Here is a 22909-nt window from a genome sequence, read left to right as displayed (position 1 = left end):
ATAATTCAACTAAAACATTAATTTCATTTAACTTTTATAGGATTGACAAATTTAAGTTTTTTTTTTTTTTTAATTAAAAGAAAAGGTGTCATAGAAATATTAAATAAGAGGGAGGGACAAGGTGGGCGGCTTCATGATAGGCATGCACGAGCTGACACGTGGTACAGAGAACTGCAACACGTGCCATTGAGGCGCGTGGATAGTAAATTTTTGTTGCCTTGTGTTCAAAGGCATTTGCGTTGGTAATCGCTTGCATCTGCTTTTACCGCACGCTTTCCACCGTTTCATCCCACGCCTCACATTGAAGCGCGTGGGCCTCTTTCAAGTGTGGTTTTTCTTTTCTTTCTTTTTGGTTCTTTGTCCACCCCTACAGTTCTGAGAAGTCATCCGGGAATTTCCGGGACAAGGGTTTGAGCCTCTTGAGAGTTTAAGCATGTAGTGTTGGTTTTTGGGTATCAGAGATCTCTTGAATCCGGAAAAGGGGAGATTTTAAGGTTCAGAAACAGGTAAACATGATTCGTCAGCTTTGGATTTTGACTGGGTTGATTGGGAAGAAAGCAGTTGGTGGGTTTTAGCAGGCTGAGATTGAGGGGTTGTTTGTAGTTTTGGGGTTTTATGATATATCCCTATCTTTGATTGATCAATAGTGTATGAAGCTATATACAAGGGCGCTGCATTATGAGGTTATTCAGTTGAATGCAAATGATCATTGCTTGGGTTACAGGTTTTGATTTTGGATCTGAAAGTGTTGTTTGAAGTTTTGGAATATTTAAACAGTGAAGCGAAGAGGAATTTGGTATCGGTAGAGAGAGAAAGAAAGAGAGAGAGAGTTTGTTGTTCATCTTCTGGTTTTGGGGTGTTTGGATTGTATTGAGAGATCAGATCGAGGCAGAAGGAGAGGAAGGAAAAAGAAAACTGGCAAATAATTGGTGGGAGAGAGTAGATGTGGGGATGGCGGGTTATGAACCAGGCTCAGGTTCTCGCTACGTCCACCAGCTACTCGGACCTGAACTGCACTTGCAGAGACCGTCATCGCTTCCACAACATCAAGCCACTCAACAACCATCGGATTCTAGGGACGAGTCACCAGATGATCAGGAGCAGAGGGCGGACACCGAGGAGGCCGCCGCTGCTAGTTCTGGTGGAGCCACCACCTCTTCAAATCGCCGCCCTCGAGGTCGTCCTCCTGGCTCCAAGAACAAGCCCAAGCCACCCATAATCGTAACGCGCGATAGCCCAAATGCCCTCCGGTCGCATGTACTTGAAGTTGCCGCTGGCGCTGACGTCATGGAGAGTGTGTTGAATTACGCCCGGCGCCGTGGGAGAGGCGTATGTGTTCTCAGCGGCGGCGGCACAGTCATGAACGTGACGCTGCGTCAGCCTGCGTCTCCTGCAGGGAGCATAGTGACGCTGCACGGCAGGTTCGAGATACTCTCATTGTCAGGAACCGTGCTTCCTCCACCGGCGCCGCCGAGTGCTGGAGGCCTTTCTATATTTTTGTCCGGTGGTCAGGGTCAGGTAGTTGGAGGAAGCGTGGTGGGTCCCTTGATGGCTTCAGGTCCAGTTGTTTTGATGGCTGCGTCGTTTGCCAACGCTGTCTTTGAGCGTTTACCACTGGAGGAGGAAGAGGGAGCTGTGCAAGTCCAGCCCACCGCGTCCCAGTCTTCAGGTGTGACTGGAGGCGGTGCTGGTGGGCAGCTCGGTGATGGCGGAGGCAGTGGCGGCGGTGCTGGTGTTCCAATCTATAACATGGGAGCAAGCATGGGGAATTTTCCCTTTCCAGGTGATCTATTAAGATGGGGTGGAAGTGCTCCAAGACCTCCATTTTAAGGCTATTGTGTTGAATTCCCATATATTTTAGGTGATAATTGAACAGGCGTGATGAAGAGGGGATGAGATGAAAGAGAAACCGAACCAGTTTTGTATGATAACTACTGTAATGTCTGTGCGATAACATCGAACAAATCCGACTCTTTCTCATTGATCTTCTCACCTAAAAGCGAACAAGCTGGAGTTGTTATTTCATGGAGGCTGTATATTCAGTTGAAATGGAAGGAACCCAGGTCGGAGGCAAAGATTTTACAGATTTCACTATCTTCTGAGGTAAGTGATGCATTTGGAAAATTTCCCTTTTGCCCTTCTTTAATCTTCTCTTCCTCTTATTCTTCCTCTCCTTCTTCCAGCCGGCTCAGATGTTTAATAATTAATTTCTACATGTAGTGTGGGAACTGCTGTCATCTATACACATTTCTAGGGTTTATTTAATTATGCATGTGTTTCCCTCTCTTCTGCAGTCAGCATTTCTATAGTACATATGTTTCTTTTGATTGAATAGTAGAATGTGTTCATGAGCTTGTGAATTTCTCATTTTTGAAATATATATGTATACACAAGTGGGATTATTCATTATTCAATCTGTTAATCCTTGTATGGGTCCTTTAATTTCAATAATTTAAGTAGAAATGTGTGCGTATCTCTCTATAGATATATCAATATAAAACCTAGTACTTGCTGTATACTTTAAAGGGGAAGGAAGAAAGAAAAGAAAAGTCCTAGTTTTTAGGTTGTTCAGATTATTCTGAACCCCAAAACCGCAGATATCGTGGTTTGTCTTGCATGTGGCCAAATGTTCTTTTTATCTCTTTGGGTTCCTTTATTTCATGTCTTCTGCTTACTCAACTGGGGAAAAGTCACAAACTCCCAGTGTCGAATCTTAAAAGCCTGTTTCTCTTTTACAGCAAAAACCCTAGTTCCGAACCATCTGATAGCAATGGTAGACCATGATTAAAAGCCTGTTTCTCTCTCTGTCTCTCTTTCTCTACCGAGGACTTACAATTTGCTGACCAAGCGTTACAGCATGCAGTAGAAGCTAGACAAAGAAACTTCTCTTGTCAGTTACAAAGACAAGAATAAATTAATTAATACCGGCCCGTTGAATAGATATTAAAGCATTTTTTACATATTAAAACAAGGAGTAATGCATATGAAGATAAAGAACATATCTAGCTGTATTGACACTTTTGGTTAATGAAAACTGGAAGGGTTATGCCTCTAAAGAATTTTACCCAATGGCCATAAAGATAAGCCCACTTCCCCAGACAAAAACTGATAAAATGAGGAATTGTTGGAACTCTGTCACCTTGGAAGTTGAGGTAGAAATAAAAATCAGTTCTTTTGCTTCTTTACCCTTTGGTTCTTTGAAAAAATATACTTGATTTCAAGTCGTAAACTTCTCAAAATTTGGAAGGATTACTTCCATGGTATGATTAGATTCCATATAACCCAAGAAATATGAAATGAATCTGCCACAAACACATACATATAGTTAGTAATTGATAGACAACATCATCACTATGATTCAGTCTTGATATCCAGTAGTTATCTGGATAAAAAACAATAAATGGTTAAGGAAGTTTGAGAACAATATTGACAAACCAGTTAGTTCTAGAAAGAAAGGAACTCCTAGGTTCATCTTGTTACAGTCCTATCCATCTTTCTATCTATCTATCTATCTATCTATATGAATGTATGTACAAAGCAAATCGCATGTACAGTCTATCTAGAAGAGAGACTTAGACTTTGTTGAGGGCGACTCTATTGACCAAATCAAGTGCCGTTTGCTTTGTTTGGGTTTATTCTTGACTTTTGAGTATTTATGTGCTTACTAGGCTACTACTAAAGCAAACTTTATTAGAAGTTAGAACGGAAGACCTCGAGTACCAAAGATGTGATACAATGTTAAATTACCGTTTAGCTCAAAAACATAGACTTTGATGTTTTCGATCTGATCTAGTTTCCTATGGTAATGTAATTAGTCTATTCAAGACTAGACAAACTTAGCATCTTTGGGAGAAAATAAATCCATCCATCATCATCTTGCTTGTTGACGAGTGAGGTTGATAGTTGGCTAACAGCAGCATAATTAATCATCTACCAGAGTACTAAAGAATACTTCAAAAGCATACATCTACTAGAGAAGAATACTTCAAAAGCCTTACCATCAACACCTCTCATCCAATTGTCAGAGCCTTACCATCAATACCTATTGAAGAATCTAGTTTGGTTATGTCCCTTTCAATCTAATGCTGTGCATTACTTCAATTACTAGAAATAGAATAGGATCAATTTCTGACTGTTTTCTGATCTAGTTTCCTATGGTAAGAAATATAGCAACTACGGTCGGGGGTTTCCTACTTCTTGATTACTAATAACATGAGAAATTTAACTCGTTTCATCCCCCAAAATACTCCTGTATATAAGAAAATTAAAGCTAGAGAGGTTAATTATCTATGCATTTGGGTTGCTGATCCAAGGTTTCATAACTCCTTAATTTGGAGATTGAACTTCATACATATGCTGATATGCATGCTTGTCATATTCATCTAGCCTCAAATTTTATTGTGGATGTTCATCACCATGAGGATTCTTTATTCATGATCAAGCATCTTTGCAACATGTTCATCACCATGAAAATTCTTCATTATTATTTGACTAGGACGCAATTTTTCAGGATGTGGTATCAACCTTTCCAAGGATCAATTGAAACCACAGAGTAAAAAGGGGTGATCTGAGAAAAAAATGACAAAAATGTCTGTAAAGAAAAAAGAAAGGTACTAAGGACCGAGGAGAGATCACTTCAAGCTTGTATGTTTGAAGTAGATGGAGATTGGTTTTTCTTTTCCTTACTGGATGAGGGTTTGATAAACTATCATCGATATAGGGTAATTATGATAAGGAATTAATTGCTGATGGTTACTTTCGACCAATGCTGGTGTAAGTTATGAACTAGAGTCAGTTCCATGAAGCTTGAGAAGTAAGAAACCACATAAAATCATGAGTCTCTCCATGGCTCCATCACTTCTGTTCCAAATCCTTCCAAATGAAGATTATGATGGTAAGAGTAGTGTTGAAACCATTTCAAAAACGTTAAGCTTCATGGAGGTTGAAACAGTACCCAATTCTGCACACTGAGTGCCCAAGAGTCTACATAACTGAGATGGAAGATAGTAGAAGGCATCAATGTTCATTCATTTGGGTTATGCGGCATATGATATCCCACAGAATAAGCTGTCAACCCTCATAATGGCCGACTCATATATATATATATAAACACTACTAGAGATCGAGGATCAGTTGCCTTGAGCAGACAATATTTGGGTTTTATGAGAAAAGTGTAATGCAGATATGAATCCATAAAACCCTCTTGGAGTACCTTTGAAGCTCTTTAGAGATCCCAAGTCTCTCTCAAGTGTACTTAAGAGATGCTGGGACTCAAGGCTAGCTAGCTTGCAACTAAAGCAGCAGTCCCAGCTTGAAAGTCCACAAAAATGGGCAGATTTTTTTGGCCTTTGCAATGAAACGTTGTCAAAAGGTGCAGCCTCTGACCCAAGAATCTGATTGGGACAAATCATTCAATGCTGCAGGGGCGATGGTGATGTGATGCATGGAAACAATAGCTGTGATATGCATAAAACATTAAAACCAAGAGTTTGTTAGGTGGCTAGAATGGCCGGCACTGGGTGGGGCCGTGGTGGCCATGGTCTAAGTTTTCAAATTTGAAGGTTTCCACTTTCCAAAAGAGGGAAAGAGAGTGGTGAAACGACCACGCTTCTACCCATACTGGCCAATACGGCAGCGTTTACCAGGCAATGAGACACAGAAAAAGCCAAAACGTCGTCTTCCTTTTTTGGGCCTCTTTCGCATCGTTTTCCAAAAATGTTCTCCAACTCAATCGTTTTTTTAAGTAAATTCTGCGCTAAGAATTCAAACATGAAGAACAATTTTCTCATTCTGTCTAAAACGTAAAATTTCTAAAATATTATCCACATTTTTAATAATATTTCATAACATTTTATATAAGAAAAAAAAAAACCCAAACATTTTAATAACTTGTTTTTCTGAGTCAAATCCAAAAAATAGCCTATTTTCAAAATAATTTTATCAAAAAATACTTTTAAGTTAAAGCCATTTTCTATTCTAAAAAATAAATAAAATAATGTTTTAAAAAATAAATATTCGTTCTAATACAGAGGGATAGAGAAAAAAAATTATTCATTTGCCGTATTAACTACTTTCAATTAAAATAATGAGAAAAATCCTAGATTGAATTGATGTCTATCCACCATCTGTTCGTTCTAGTCCACAGCATCATGTACATTACATAAAGCTATCCGCTGGAGAGGGATAGAGGAAAACAAAATTGTTCATCCGCCATATAAACTAGTTTAAATCAAAATGGTGGGAAAAAAAAAAAAAGTAAAGAAGAAAATTGAAGCCAAAACTAATATGTCTTTTGAATCAAAGAAATAAACTGGGTCCTTTTGTCATATTCTCAGTTCTAGGTATCAGGAGCTAGGGCAGGGTTGTTCCTTAGCTGAGGAATAGGCAGGTAGAGTGATGATCCAGATTGGCCTAAGTTTGAATATGGTGAAGAAAAAGATTGGGATCCCATTTTGATTTGACAGAGATGCAATTCAAAATCGAGGAAAAACAACCCTGACTAATTGGTCAAGTATCAACTGGTAGGTAATCCTCCTGAAAAAGCAGGAAGACCAGAATGCAATGAAATAAATAAATGTGTTTTAACTAAAAGAAATAAGGCACAGAATGTAACGAAGGATAATCCAAAGTTCATCTCTGATTTAAAGGATAAACCCTTCTGTTAAACGACAAGAAACAGCTACTGGGTTCAGCAAAAAGACCCTCCTTAATGGTGGAGGTCTAAAGGTACTTCTAGTTTTACAAATTCAAAGTACCCTAAAACTAATCTGTAAAATGCAGAAATACCCAAGTAGGTGGGGTCAATGAGTTAGGATAGCTTGCACTGATTTAAGATGGGGCTAGTCTTTGGGTCCAAATTTGAGCCTAATGGGTTGATCCCTTTCAAAATTTCCCTGAAGAAAATGGTTAAATGGGCCTGGAACAGCAAGACGGATCAACCTGATCCCTTCTCAAAAGGCACTCGAACATAGAGTCGGCCGTGCAAGCTAACAACAGCAGATGTCTGCAGTGGATCAATTCTTGCAGGTAAGCTCACCACCTGAAAACAACGCCCAATTGAACTGATTAATATCATAGCAGTGGGATAAATACTTATGGTGCACAGCACAAGAAAAGCACTGGGGGCAGCTCATTTGGGAAAATTTGAGACCTTTCCGGGTCCAAATAGGTGCTACAAAGTCAAGAGCCTAATTCTTATTTTTTGTCATCAGTCCTCACCAATGACCACATACTACCAAGCCAAGGACAAACCCTAGTAGTATACAGTGAGTGATTTATATTCCAACCAGTTATAAAAAAAGTCAAAGACGTACCTTTTTGAAGGGTTTTATCCCCCAAGGATTGTCAACCTGCTCTGGCTGACCCGTTATGACTAGGCGTCCAGCTGGATCAGATTGAACCCGCACCTGCATCCACCAATGAATGTGGTCATCGACACCATCATTAAAGTTGAAAAAAATTTCGTTATCGAATTACGTAAAGTTTTAAGTGTTCCCCAATTATGGCAAATGGGTCAAGGATGTACGTACCAAAAGGAAGTAGGGTCATACAAAATATTACTGAATATGCCGGAACTAGTTATCAGACTTTGTATTTGTCCAATTACAAAAAGGCAGCGAGTAGTCCATTTTTGTAATGAGAATAGGAAAGATTATCATGCACATGGAAAGCAGGCAACATCAATGGATTACAAACATCCTCTTTTTGGGGATTTTCCAAGTAAAATATGAAGAGCTTATGGATATAAACAATATTATCTTTCAATGGTTTCAAAGAAATGCAAGATCTCCAGGGCCATAACAATGATTATACTGAAATAGGCCAAATGAAATCTTCTACACAGGGTCTCTAGCTGCTATGTAATATGACTATAATTATTGTAACTGCACCAATAACCCCCTGCCAAAACCGGCTACCAGTTATGTCATATCAAAATCAGCTCCAGGAAAAATCAAGGGCACCACAGGGAGGTGACAGAACAAAAAGGGAGAAACAAAAGAGTTTAGCAAGAGTTGCTTACCTCCTCACGCAGAAGCCCAGGGACTAGAGCATATACCTCGAAGCAATCTTTCTGTGCAGGAGATGGGAAAGCTAGTAAGAACTCTAATGGAACAAATAAACTATCCAGCAGTTGACTAGTTATCTATGACAGTATGGTTTTAACAAACTTACAGTTTCCCGCACATTGATCTTCACCCAATCAGCAGGAGCTCCAACATCAGCAACTGTAGCATCCAGTCTGGAAGACCAAAACCTATTTAGCCTTTCTTCAAAAGTAACAGAAAAAGTTGTCTTCTTTTATGAACAAAAATATTGACAAAAAAAAAAAATGCAGAATTTTAATCTATTTTTTTTAATGATGGGCATAAACCACATTTAGTAAATCTTTAGTTAATTTTAAAAAAAAAAATGAAAGAAAGAAAAAAACCCACTTCAGCCCAGTTTCAAGAGCAAAGGGATGTGCACTGCAGCAAGGAGCTTGCACTATACCATTAGGTTATCAAATGTGCTCAAAGAACATGGGGTAAAAATCTAACTAGGCTTCGGATTGGCACAAGCAATTCCAGTATGGTTTTTCTCACTTCAACTACAATAAAAGGCACTTGAAAAGAAATCCAGCAAATAAAATATCAATAAAATATCAACAAAAAATATATATATATATATATCAATAATGGTCATTGTAAGACCCAGCAAGTAATATATTTCTTTTTGATACACTAAGTAAAAATATATGTACTAAAATGCACATCACAAGAGATCCAGTAAGTAACTATTTTAGTTGTGGTCATTATTGATAAAAAAAAAAAATTTAAAAGTGATTCAATTGGCAATAATGGTCCAGTATGCACTTGTCAACCAAATGATCTCTGCAACTTGTGAACAAATGTAGAAGATAGAGAAACAAGAACCTAGAATAAAAAGAATAATAAACTAAATAGAGAAACGGTCATGGATCTCAACTGCTTAGCTGCTTCAGCTTTTTCGACATCCTCCATAAGAGTTGGTTTCTTGTGTTTATGTAAACCTGAGTCTACAAACCAAATACCAATTGAGAAATAATTTTGAGAAGCAAGGTAGGCAGGTTAGTACTTTTGGAGAAGTTAAACCATAAAGAAGAATACCAATGCTTTTGAGTGGTCTTTCACGCTTTTGTGCAGAATTGAAGCTCTTATCCTATGAAAAGAATCAACACATCACTAGAATGAGTTTTACCACCAAAACAAAAGTAACAACATCAATATGAATGAAATGGACTCCAGTGTCAACAGACCTTGATAATTGGCTCACCAACCTCACCATATCCAAAGAGACGCTGAACATGCCAACCCTGCATAGCACGAGCTGCAGCATCCCTTCGTGCCCTGCCTGTTCCTGAAGCTTGGTAACCACTTCCCTGCACAGAAAGCCCAATCATAGATGGATGTGTGCCCATGGGTGTGTGTGTGTGTGAGAGAGAGAGAGAGAGAGAGAGCATAATTCCAGGAAAAAAAAACTACTTTTAGTTTTAATTAAGTTATCATGCATTTCTTATGTTACTGATTTAAAAAATCAAGATTGTATATCAGCAATATGGGTCCCACACAACCATTCATTACTGTAGATGGGGCAAAATTGCAAATCCATGTGTAGATGCAAATAAATTCCAAGTCCAGCTGTATGAATATCTCTTTTGCATCTAAAAATGTGATGCAAAATAAACCAGAAATCAAGACACATACCCATAATCCATGTAACAGGGAAAAATCATATATACATATAAACCATGAAAATTCATGCAGCTTTCCATATTCTGTAAATCACAGATCAAAGCAAACTCAAGAAGGTAACTCCAGCAATAGAAGCAAACTAAATTCTCTACTTCTCTTCCATGGAAGTTTACAATTTTTAATTTGATGTAATCTTTATCTCTTTTCTGACGGGTTTCTTAAAATATCTACAGCAATCTCCATCTTGTTCTTGATAAAAATTTTAAAATATGTACACACACATATTCTGTACTCTCCACCTGATATTAAAATTCTACTTAGTTCTTCACCTAGCAATTGAACTCCATGGTTTCCCAGAAGTTCACCTTTTAGAGAACAAGTAAGATTCCTGTTGCATCCCAGATCTTATATTCTCTATTTAAGCACTCCGCCACTGTGCTGAGCACCTAACAATAGATTGATAAACTTTTCCTTCCTTTTACTCCATCAGATTTCTGTGTTTTTAAATGAGCAAGAAACAAGAAGATTTTGAAGAAACAGGAAACCGCAAAGGAAGTTGCACTTCCACTCAAGACTACCACATGTCAAACCCAGTAAGACAGACATCTCACCAAGGTATGGAATCTGAAATAAAGGAAACACACATTCTCAGATTATAAGCTCTATCCTGCAAACAAGCATGCACTTAACCTTGAACTCAAGTAAGAATCTTACAAAATTATTGAGCCTCAGTTCAGACTTTTTCCTACGTCACATACTGTCCATGTGGGCATAACAAGAACATTGCTTAATATTAATAAAATAAATCCTAATCCAAATCCATCAAACAACCACAATATTAAGAATTAAATGAATTTTACCTCTTTTTCTTCAGTTTTTGTTTCAGAGATGGGTACAGACGAGGGTTGAAGCTCACCCCTGTTCCTTTTATGCCTTTCATATTCCAGAAGTGCCTAGACAAACTGAAGAAAATCAGGGAACAGCCGACACACGGGCTACTTATTCAATCCAATGATGAAGATATGGGATGACAGAATAGCACTTGATATGATACAAAGTTAAAGTAGGCACATAAATAATAATAATAAAACAGCCTAAAAGCAGTTGACAAAGCTATAAAAAAATTAAACATGGTTGCAAGTGATACTATTAAGTCATATCACCCATGTTTTGACATGAGAAATGCACAATATGAAACCAATCATACATGAGCATAGCATCATATCACCCAGTGCCAAAATAATATTTTAATAAAGGGTCAGGTTGTGCCTATACTACAGCAACAAAACTGCGACAATCCAGCAAATCACTGTAGTAACGGTGTGTCTTTGAGGAGAGTCATTATTGTTACAATTTATAACCAGTCAAAAGCAGCAACATGGCATGCACAAAAAACAGCTGAATAGCATGTCTGATTTCTTGAAACATACTGCTAAACAGGCACTGCTGCCCATGTGCCTCAGACATTTCCTTTTTTCAGTAAATATATCTCAAGCTTCAAGCTATTAGGTCTATGGTGGGGTATTTGGATGCCACAGAAATTAATTCAATTTTTAATGTCCATATCATCCAAACACATGTTTTCAATGGAAATGAAGTCATTTCTAAAATGAGAAGTACAAAAATTTACATGCTCACTTGAACTCAAACATCCATGTCCTCCATGGTTATTAAGTAGGCTGACAAAAAGATGAAATCGACATTATGAACAAGAAGATTCTACAAAAATAATGGCCACATAGTATCCAATATATTGATAAATATTAAAAAGAGGTGACAAAAAAGCAGCCATCTCAAAAAGAAAAAAAACAAATGAAATCTACTGTAAAGGATTCAAAATAAAATCTTCTTTGTAGATGAGAACCATAAAGCATTAAAATAAATAATGTGTCATTGCCAACTTCACTTAAGCTTTATCCAACTAATCAAGTATCACCTAAGAAACAAGATCCCTAAATCATGAAAACACAGATCCCATCTTCACAAACAAATAGCATACAACTATTTGAAGCCCAAGAATAAAACACAAAAATTCAAAAAGGGGGAAACAATTCAGCAAACAAGCATTACCTTCTCATAGAAAATGCGGAATGTCCAAGAGACTGTAGTGCAGGTCCTGAGAGAGAGAGAGAGAGAGAAAGAATCGGATAAAGCCAGAATACCACAGTACTATGTTGGCTATGGGATTATATTGGATTTAAATGACCATGAATTGAGTTAGATCTTGGGATCAATCTTCACAGAGAGCATATGACTCCCAATATCTATACAATGGAGACTTGGAGTGACATTTATAAATGTTAATTAGCTCCATTTATTAATTACAAACTAAAAGATGTTAAACAATTGCAATAGGAAAAAAAATGATAAACTATGTTGTCTGCAACTTATAAACCAAAAGTTTTGAAGAATTTCAAGAGAAAAAACCATCACAACTTCCTATGTTAGCAATCAACGACTATGCTATTCCTTACTTGGGGGGATGGAAAGAGTCTCCCACTTGTCGCCACAACTTGGATGCAGTCACCTACAGATACCATAGAGCAAATATATAGGTCAGACAGAGGCTTTATCTTCGGTAGTAATTTTGGAAACTGCAAAACAATTGTATAATGGAAACCTTATTGTAAAACCTATAGAAACTTAAGTGGATCACATTGTTACAGTTTCATACGCTAAAATTTTTGTAACAAGGCCTGAATATGCGATATCAAAGTTAAATATTCCCACAAAAAATCATAAATAATGAGAGTCAAAATGCAGCTTTAAGTTTCTCGTATTCTCCAAGAGGACATGGAACTTTGGGGTCTAACAATATGGAAACAAGTGTTTGACAAAAACCAAGATGAAATCCAAACCAGCAGCAGCACCACACCCACCCCTCTTCCATTTTTTCTAATACAGAGAGAGGAAAAAAGTGGCTCTTTGCTTACTAAAAATATTATTTAAGATTATTCAAATATTATTTATAACCCAAGTCAAGGGTGTTTGTTAGCTTACTATACACTGTTTGCTCTATTACCTAATAACTCGAGATTTTGAGTTTGGTAGTTTAACCTCGAGGAATAGAGGCCTTCTAGGAAAGTAGTTGTGGAGGTTCCTTAGGGAGAGTGATGCTTTATGGCACAAGGTCATCTTGAATATCTACAGGTCAAATTCTAATAGATGGGATGCCAATTGTGTTGTTTGGTGGTCATATAAATGCCCTTAGAGGCTATTGCACAAACTTACACATATTATTTGCATTTCACTCATTATTGTGGGGGGATGGTACAAAAATTTGCTTCTTGGGAGATCTTTGGTTGGGTTATAAATCTCTTACCGAGCCATTTTCAAACATATAGAGAAGTAGGGTTGAGAAATGCTATTATTTTCTCAATTCTAGTTTCATTCTCCATGTCTATATTCTGGAATTTTAACTTTTGTTGTAACCTTTTGGAGCAAGAAATTGACGAACTAGATCGTCTAACTAGTATAGGATATACAATATGATACATGATACAATAATATAACGATACATACATCTTCAACTATCTTGCATAATTTAAAAAAAAATCAAATTCATAATTTTTTAATTAAAAGAAATTATTATATTAATTGTTTGAAATGTAAAGAAAGGTTAGGAATCGATAATAAAAGTGAGAAAAAGATTAAAAAAAAAATCCAACATGAAAAACTACATTTTTACTATCAAAGGCCACATTTAAAGTCGAGTAAAAAAAAATTTCATTTGAATGATTTGAATGTTAACATTGAAAATTATGGTAATTAGTAAATAAAAACTTTTACATAACATAATAATAATAATATTATTATTATTATTATTATTATTATTATTATTATTATTATTTAATTTCCTTTTCAATAGAGGAGGAATGATGACGAATATAAAAAGTAGGAACTTTGAAGATAACACAAAGAAATATATGCAAACATACATACATACATACACCAAAAACACACATGAGTGCACATGCCTAGTTATAATTTGGAACTAAAAAGCATATCTTTTTCTATTTTATTTTTTTTTAGATAACCGAAGAACTTTCCATAGGTTTGCATGGCCAAGCCCTTAGGACTCTCCATGGGGACCCAATCCTCGGGGTGCTGACCGCCCCGCAATAAACAGCACCAAGTAAATTCAGGATATCATCAATGGAAGGATTCGAACCCAGTACCATATGTCCTTACTAGGACCACACTTTCCAATGTCACCCTAACCAACTAGGCTACCCTGGCGGAAAACTAAAAAACATATCTAAAAATTGGTTATAAAGTCTTGATGTGATGAACATATACATCGAAGTCATATTTTGTTAAATTGAATTTAATGTTTTCATATGGCATGATATAATTTAGTATCTAATCCCACTATCTTTCATAAAATTGATTATAAAGTACTCCATGCTTTATAGTTCTAATATATATTCACATATATGCATATTTTTTCTATTTATTTTTTACTATATAGAAAAAGACTTATGATAAACACTACAATTGTGATATGGAAAACTAGAAAGACAATACACGATATGCTTTACAAGTTAACAACTCTGGATTGTACTATTAAAAAGTAGAAAGACGACACATGATACGTTTTACGAGTTAACAACTATGGATTATGTTATTATCTTATTATGAGCAACTAAAAAAAGGGCCTAGAAGTTTGATGGGTGGTTGAACCAAAATATTGATATTTCTTCAAAGTTAGGACGTTCCTTCTCTTGAGTTCCTCTCTTAGGCAATCATGTGGTAGATGCATTAGCAAAAGTGAAATTAGACATATGATTTCCCTTTTAAGAAATTTTATACCACTGTGAATTACAACTAGATTTGACTCTTTGAATTATCATACACTTATCCATCTTTGTTATCAAACTTTGTATAGAGAATTGTGTTTTTGATTAAAAGAAAAAATGGAAGTTTTAACCTGTTACAATAGCTCTAATTCCTAGAGGTCTTGAGTTTGATTGTCTATTTATTTATTCCCCTATTTATTTCTTTATGATTCATTATTGGCTCTTTATTTGCATGTTTAAGCCACAAGTGAGGAAGAGTGTTAGCTTTATACATGTTGTTGACCCATTACCTACTAACTTAAATTTATTTCGTCAAGCTTAACATCAATAAAATTTACATGTATGAGCGTTTTAGTCATCTAGTTAGGGAAAGCATAAACATAACATCATATCCACAAAGACACACACACACGAGATGCAAACTCCCGTCATAAAGGGATCCTTAAACTTAGTGTTGGTGCTCCATAAGCATCTAACACTTTAAGTAATGAAAGTAATAGGCAAGGTTTAATAAATTAAACCCAGTTGAGTATAGTCCTTTCAAGCTTGACTTAGATGAAATTGGGAAGAGCTCAAGTTGAGCTTAATGTCCTCTTTAGCTTGAGCATTCTTGTTTGAGCTCAATTTAATAAGTTATAAGCAAATCACATAGTTCTAAAAGGCACAAGGCACACCCAAGGTGCAACAAAGGTATTAAAACTAGGAGACTATGCCTTTGGTCTAGGCGTGCATAGGTGCACCTTTAAACAACTATGGAAAATCAACCTCAACTTGAAACACACTCATTGAGTGGCATTAAATTATAGCATTAAAAGTTAGAAAGCCATGCACTCATAAATCTCCAAATATATATTTTTTTAATAGGTAAAGATAGGTATGCATAAATTTGTAATAGAAAAAGGTACACCAGAGTACACAAAACATATACAAGGAGCACTTAAAGCAAGGCCTCGAAAGAAAACACACAAAAAACACCTTAACACTCTACAAGACCTGACCCGCTCCGCAAAATCAAACAAAAACATTGAAACTTCACTTATGCACATAAGTCTACAAATATATGTTTTCAATAAGTCAAAAGAGCAAAGAGAAGTTTGTACCCATTGATAGGTGTGCGGCAAGCATTAATTTGCCACAGCAGCATCTGTTAATAGCTCAAGGCACTTCTTTCTAAAAGTTATGATGCCTTTCTATGACAAGGCAAATGTTATTTTTACAATTTAAAAGGTTTTGGCAACTTTAAATGCCTGGGAATCAAAATATTGACCGGTGAATTGACATATTCATAAGGCTACTTGAGTTATTCTATTGTTGCTTGAGAATACTACTTTTAACAAGCAAGGTTAGAGTTACAAACTTAATTTAGTAAATCAGTTTGAAGAAATCCTAAAATAGCTGAATCAAAAACCACCTAGTTCATTTGTTAACCTACTGAAATCTTATAAAACTATGAAGTTGTGCCTTAAGGCACAATTCTTTCATGCCTTTAAACATAAGGTTACTATTTCACATCTGTTTCTTGATTTCATGGATCAAATAAATAAGTAAATTTGTCAAGGAACCAAAAGTCAAATACTTATCAAACAGAACTTCATAATTTTAATTTTTTTTCAATTGTGAAATCAAACAATTGAATTAAGCATAAGATATATCCAACATAGTATACATCCTGAAAAGGATGCGTATCCTTATGAAAGACGACTAACCATATGACAATAGCAAGCAAAATAATATGCCATGAGAGTTCATATATGATTCAACTCTGTGGCTGAAATGGACATTAAAGAATTGTGCAATTAGCGAGGTTATAAATCCATTTCACACTCCCAACTTTTTTTAGATCTATTTTTCCCCCTTTTTTTAATCGAAAAGACCAATTTTCATTTATCATGAACAAAGAATGCTTAGACTATCAAAAGATCAGAACAAATTTACTTAATTTTGATAGTCTTAGGATTTTTTTGATAGCACATACACCGCTGGTTTTAAATAATAAATACCAAAAGGTGCAGACTTGCAGTTCATAATCAATCTACCATCTCATAATTGGTTCACATCTCAATGATCTTCTAGAGCAAGCTTAGCTCCCTAGTATAATAAGATCCTTCTGACAATTCAAAGTTCGGAATACTAGAAAACACTCAACAGGAACATAAATCTTGGATGCTTAAGACAGTGATCAACCAAAATTTTGTAATATAAATATAGTCTCCTCAATAAGAGTCACTAGTTAGCAGGTGTATTTTGATATCGTCAGCACAAAACGGCACAAACATGGCAATCTGAAAAACAGAAGACTTGATCTGGGAAAATGTACGTTTACTTCCCAAAAGGTTTAATTTATTGATTCTCTTATAGGTTCATAATATCTCCTCCTCTTTGTGAAGACAAAAAGCATAAAAAGGGTTTAATCAAATTCTAATGGAAATTCAGATATATTTACATTTACACTGTGCTTGGCTCTCAGAGTGGTAGGAAATGAAATGAAAAAAAAAAAAAAATACAGGAAGGAATCTCAAACTCTTGTTTCATCTACCATGGTCCATGGAGAATACAAAGGAAAATAAAACATAAAATAAAATATAATGAAAACTATTTAAAAATTATTCATTATTCAAATTCTCTGTTCTCTATGTAAAAAAGGAATAAAATTAGAGAATGATGGGAGAAAAAATTTAAGCATATACGTATTTTTTATTTTCTTTCACTTTTCCTCCATATACTCTTTCACTCATCCCATTCCTCAAATTTTCCATGATCTAAATGGAACGGATTAGCGATAGCATGATCTCTTTATTTTTTTAATATACAAAGAGAGAATTTGTAAAAATGCCTAACAAAAAAAAAAGGAGCACAACCCAAGCACACAATATGTAAATATAGAGAGCACCAAAGACAAACAACAAGAAGATCTTAGCTCCCACCAAAAGAGTCTACAAAACCAAGAATGATACTCACATAGTATTAGGAAACCTAATTAGACTAAGAATACAAAGAATTTATAAAGGAGTTTCTCCTCACCAACTTTAAGCTTCCCACACTCTCAAAACATATTTTATTCCACCGTTTCAATAAAAACCATATACAGCAAAGAGGAGCTACCCTCCAGAATTTCATCCCTTTCTTCCCTATAGACTGCCATGCCAACCTAATAATAACTCCTTGACCAACTAGGAAGCATTAGGAAATGCCAAACAAAGAAAATATCAAATGCCACAAATTGTGAGGCATTCTACAATGAACATAATATGATGTGTTGACCCCTCATCATTCTTATAGAGGAAACACCAAGTAGTTTCAGGACATTCTTGTTTCTTAAGTTGATCCAACATAATAATTTTCACCTAAACCAACTCCCAAATAAAGAAGTTGACTTTAGTAGGTGCCATAGGTCCTTAAACCTCCATTACAGAAAAGAAGCCCCACTCCATATTCAAGAAGCTATAAAATGATTTAACTGAGAATCTTTTGTTCTTTACTAACCTCCGGTCCAATTTATATGAACAATCTACCCTCAGAAGAATGGATAAGCCGTATATAAGACCTTGAACTATCTCCATCTCCATTGTGTCTAGGAAATTTCTCTCAAAAATGAGAAACCGATGTCTATGACTAGTTCTTCCCAAAAATCAGCTAACCAAACTTCTCTTTGAGATGTAATACCAAACAAAGATGGGAACAAGTTCTTCAAAGGGTGATTGCCATTCCGTGTATCAAACCAGAATGTGTTCCTGTCCCATCACCATAGTGGTCATGCAAGATATGAAATCATTTCAACCTCTTCTAATTGTTTCGCAAATGCCCATGCTAAACACCTTCTTTCTTTCCTTTGAGATCCAACCACTTTCCACCTCCCCAAATTTATTTCCATCCATGCTTCTCCATAAATGGTCTCGCTCTTCCACGTACTTCCAAAGTCATTTGACTCATTCCCAAGTAAAGCTTGTGAGGTGGTGAGTTGTTTGTTTAGATAAGTGCCTTCAAATACCTAAACCTTCCTTTCATTTATCTAAACAAACAACTCACCACCTCACAAGATGAGTCTTCTTCTCTAGCAAGTTAACTTTCAATTGAACCTTTCCTCAACTAAATCCCAAATTGACACAAACTTAAATGAAGGACTAAACGATAACCCTAATAAGTGGAAGGCCATTTCCTCGCCGTACATGAGATTTAGACCTAGCATGCGACATTAGTTCCCAAAAATCACTCTCTTTCCTTGTATACTTCCCTATTTCCGTTTTTTTTATAGGTAAAAAAAAATTGTATCAAAAGCGCCCTTGCATACTCCCTATTTCTTCATTAAATGTTTCCTGTTAAAGTTACCAACTTTTTTCATTAAGAACATTTATTAGACCTTGTGCATCTATATATATTCTTTTATTACATACATATTATCTAGATCTAGTAGAAATCCCACATAAGCTTACTATTTTCAAAAGATATCAAGTACTTGGGCCTAATTATGTGCCACAATGATCCACTAAGGCAATAATAACATTAATGATAAGATACATCATTTGCACGTTGCACATTGTTTGTAATTCTGAAGACTCAAAGGGAATCATTTATTCTTCGTATTACACATTGACGCAGAGGTTTGAATTGCAGACAAGGATTGCAACAGTATTGTTTTCAAATTTTGGCTTTGACAGAAGTTTAATTTCCTATTTATGTACATACATACTTGAATGGTGGGAATGGTGGGCAAATGAAAAGTACATAGAAAAAGCATGTTTCAATAACTGTTCAATGTATGATGAATGTTGTTTTTGGCACCAAAAATGTCATTCTCTTGCATGGAAAAAAAAACCAGAAAACAATGATACTTTATGTTGACAGGCTTGAATCTGGACCATCATCCCACATGGGGAATTCACTGATGCAGGGAAAGCAACTTTCACACTGTATCTTGAGTAACTTTCCTAATTGCTCACACAAAGCCCAAATCCCTTCTTTACTCAAAGGTTTTTACCTGAGAAAAACAATTAAACTTTCAACTACATTGATCTTTGGACAAGGGTAAGGGTGAGATGGGACTACAAAATCTTACCCAAGCCACAAACTCACAGAAAGCCAGCTGATTAAATATCAAGATCCCTCATAGCTTGATTTATGTAGTCTCATCCCTCCTAATTAATGTAGTTATATCTTATCCAAATGGGGTCTTAATTGATGGTTGGGATTGCATCAATTTAAGGTTTGAGATTGTTTATGCACAGTTCTTAACCATAGAAGGTCAGGTATGTGGGATGGTAAGGTGTCACAAGTTCAAGGGGAAAGTAGAGAGAAGTACGAAGTGAGATGGATTAAAGAGAATAGTAGTAGAATCAATAATAGAATTTTAGGATAGCAGCAAATTTCTTCTCTTTCTATTGGTGGGAAAATTGGAAATTGAGTTTTTTTTAGTGCTCCAAATAGGTAATTTCCTCATTAACTATTCCATGATGACATAGAAGTCTCTAAAGATGAAGCATGTCAAAAAGACACAATGATCCCTACTCTTTTTTCATTCAAACCAAAACAAGATCAATGCATGTCAACGCCGCCTCAATAAGCCTCCAGCTCTAATTACCAAACCAACTCAAAGTGCACAAGAGTGGGAGGGCCAACTCTGCATGCACAACTCTATTTTAGGCCCCTTGAACCCTGCTCCGAACTTGGGCAAACGTATTAACATCAGGACATTGTGTTAATGGTAACACCTTTGAGGAAAATATATGAGATCATCCAGCCACAACTATTTCAAAGGAAACATTCATGCTTTTGTGTAATAAGAGTGAAATAATCAGTACATGGTGTCACTTTTAACATGGGATAGTGTGTTTGAGATCCCTTCACCTTTCGCCATGAGCAAGCATCTATATTCCATGAGCATTCAATTGACTCGGGGATGTACTTGGAGATAGACATCCGCATCCAAATGTTGTAGCACTATAGTATAAGAAGAATATGGACCTATCCATGCATTGGAGCCTAGAGGTAAGGTGCATCAAGTGTCTTGTTAGAGTAGAACTATCTTGAATATGTGACACTAAGTTCCAAGACATGTGACACTTTGTAATTGGTTGGCCACAACAGAGCTCACATGTCACATCAAACACTTAGCCTGTAATGATTCATGAGTGGACTTTTCAAAATAAGACATCAACTGGAATTAATTGTGATAAGGATTTTTAACTGGTTAAAAGTCACATGGTTTTTTTGAAGGGAGAATAACTATGCAATTGAGAGTTTGCTCTAACAAACTCTAAGATTTTTGCTTACAACTAGCAAGCTCAATATTATCATGGGTTTTACTCTACAAAAAGATATCATATCTCTCTTACAAGAAAAATATTCACTCAATTAAGAAGTTACAGCTATGGTCATTCATCAAATTCAAGAAACTTCCAAAACAGATCCAAGAATTGTTAATACAAATTTGCAATTGGCTGAACAATTTATTTTGTGAGTTACTACATACAAGCCTAAATAAGTTTAATCCTATCCCATGCTCCTCTTAGAATTTTCCAAACTCTAATCATACTTACATACACAACAATAAAATATGAACTAGTTTAAGCTTTTACTCATCAATGCCCAGTAGTTGTTACAATGAGATTAACTTGAAATATATGATGATACCTGTAACACCATAGAGAATATGTAAAAAGTAATAATAAACAAAAACATAAGGAGAAACATGTATAATACCTGATCATAGCCTCCCAATCTAGTTACAGCTTTCCATAACCTAAAACCTCATTGCAAGCATGAGAAAATTAGCCCATGCCCAAAACCAACCACTATGCAAGATACATAATCCAAACCAGAAACTTACTTTAGCAAATCTAATGGCTCTCCGTAAAACTTGGGGTGTTTAAAATCCAGGGAATGCTCCCTATAGAAACTCTCCACCTCCTTAGCAAAATCGGCAACCTCCTCACCTGTCCCCAATTCACTGGCATCAGCAACCTACAATTCAAACAAGAAACAAATGTTCAAAAACCTCCAGATTAACTGGGTCTCTGTCAACTTCCCTGCTCCATTATTTACCCTAATTCTTTAAAACCTTTTTCATAATTTTTGCTAAAATTACCGCTTTATCATTGAACTCATTCTTCAACTCCCCTTCACTCCCATCTTCATCTTTTGCAATAGCAGACTTTGCTAGTGGCTGGGGTGTCACAGCTTCAAGCTCATTTGCTCTCGGGGCATTATCATTAACACCAGAAGCATCAACATTGGTTTCAACCTCAGCAATGGTTTTAACATCGGTTGGATGATCGGTAATGGGTGATTCATCACTCTTAACATCAGAGGCTGCCTGAGAAGGAGCCGATTTCAAATTCTCACCAGGGTTTTCATCCTTAGCCGAGGGGGGAGGAGGAGGGGATTGCACATTCTCGCCGGGGTCTTTATCCTCCGCCGAGGGAGGAGGCTCTTGTTCTCCGATTTTGGCATCAACCAGGTTGATATCCGACTCTCGCTCCATCTTTTGGCCATCCTCCATCTCGCCTATATCCATTCTACACTCCAAACGTAATATTATATTACGCTATACATTACTATACGATTCTCGTACAAATCATTTTTTTAAAACAATATAAATAATAAAGTAAACGGATTGTTCACGAAAACGACATGCGCTCTTTTTTGAAAATCACTCACAACCTCGTCTGAGAAATGAAACCCTAAATTTCAAAACACAAGATGCGAAAAATATACCAGATAATAAAAAAAGAACCCGCGTTCTCGTTTCTCAAATGCGCATCAAAACCCAAAACGAAGCTCACCCACCCAAAAATTTAAACATCTCAAAGAACCCAGATGACAACAAACGGAATCACCCAGGCAGATCCTACCAACACCCAAATAAACAAAAAACAAAAGCAAGAAACAAAATTGTTGGGAGAGATGGGTGGAGAGTATATGAGGCTTGGCTGAGAATGAGGCAGGAATTGGAAAAAAAAAAAAAGAGAGAGAGAGAGAGATAGATGGAAAGGAGCAGCAATGAGGGGCGCGCAGGGAGAGGTAGTAGGGCTTTTGGGTTCGGGAGGGAAAGGAGACGGGGTGGGAGGGTAAAAATGTGATAATTAGGAGAGAATGGGTCTGGGTTTAGAGGCCATACATAGAAATTAACGCAAATAAGGGAGAGTACAAGTGGAGTAATGGGAGAGGGCGGTTTCAGAAAAAGGACTTTCCTTATCTCGCCGGTCGACACAGCCCACGGCGGCCACTGCTTCTGCTTCTCTGCTTCCGCCCTCCTAAAGTCCTTTGCCACTCGACATCTGTCCACCCGGACGAACGTTTTTGCATGAATCTCCAAAATGCCCCTCCATTGCAATTTTCCTTTCCAGTTTTGTCCGCTTCACCCAAAACGGGCTTTATGTTGTTGCTGGCCACTGAAGATACCAT

General features: G+C 36.5%; 2 protein-coding genes across 4 annotated transcripts; one reads left to right on the top strand and one right to left on the bottom strand.

Annotated features, from left to right (window-relative positions):
• Nucleotides 1–353: 353 nt before the first annotated feature.
• On the top strand, nucleotides 354–2409 carry LOC117906070 (AT-hook motif nuclear-localized protein 25). 2 transcript variants are annotated; one of them, XM_034819015.1, is made up of 2 exons: nucleotides 354–1783; nucleotides 1877–2409. In XM_034819015.1, exons 1-2 carry the CDS (start codon nucleotides 952–954, stop codon nucleotides 1894–1896), a joined length of 852 nt encoding a protein of 283 aa, XP_034674906.1. In that variant the 5' UTR covers nucleotides 354–951; the 3' UTR covers nucleotides 1897–2409. The 2 variants fall into 2 exon arrangements, with proteins under 2 accessions (XP_034674906.1, XP_034674905.1); XM_034819014.1 differs by having other exon boundaries at nucleotides 355–2409.
• A 4158-nt stretch (nucleotides 2410–6567) lies between these two features.
• Nucleotides 6568–22878, bottom strand: LOC117906866 (AT-rich interactive domain-containing protein 6). Of its 2 annotated transcripts, none has more exons than XM_034820117.1 (14): nucleotides 22220–22878; nucleotides 21591–22020; nucleotides 21333–21466; nucleotides 21206–21245; nucleotides 12185–12237; nucleotides 11781–11826; nucleotides 10571–10663; nucleotides 9275–9397; nucleotides 9126–9177; nucleotides 8965–9034; nucleotides 8173–8239; nucleotides 8021–8071; nucleotides 7314–7406; nucleotides 6568–7039 (listed from the first exon to the last, which is right to left on the bottom strand). In XM_034820117.1, exons 2-14 carry the CDS (start codon nucleotides 22017–22019, stop codon nucleotides 6935–6937), a joined length of 1356 nt encoding a protein of 451 aa, XP_034676008.1. In that variant the 5' UTR covers nucleotide 22020; nucleotides 22220–22878; the 3' UTR covers nucleotides 6568–6934. The 2 variants fall into 2 exon arrangements, with proteins under 2 accessions (XP_034676008.1, XP_034676009.1); XM_034820118.1 differs by having other exon boundaries at nucleotides 22696–22878.
• Nucleotides 22879–22909: the final 31 nt, after the last annotated feature.

This window comes from Vitis riparia, chromosome 18, assembly GCF_004353265.1.
Source record: "Vitis riparia cultivar Riparia Gloire de Montpellier isolate 1030 chromosome 18, EGFV_Vit.rip_1.0, whole genome shotgun sequence".
Classification (NCBI taxonomy): domain Eukaryota; kingdom Viridiplantae; phylum Streptophyta; class Magnoliopsida; order Vitales; family Vitaceae; genus Vitis; species Vitis riparia.
The sequence above is the reverse complement of the archived record's forward strand: the minus strand, read 5'-3'. Positions and strand labels throughout refer to the sequence as shown.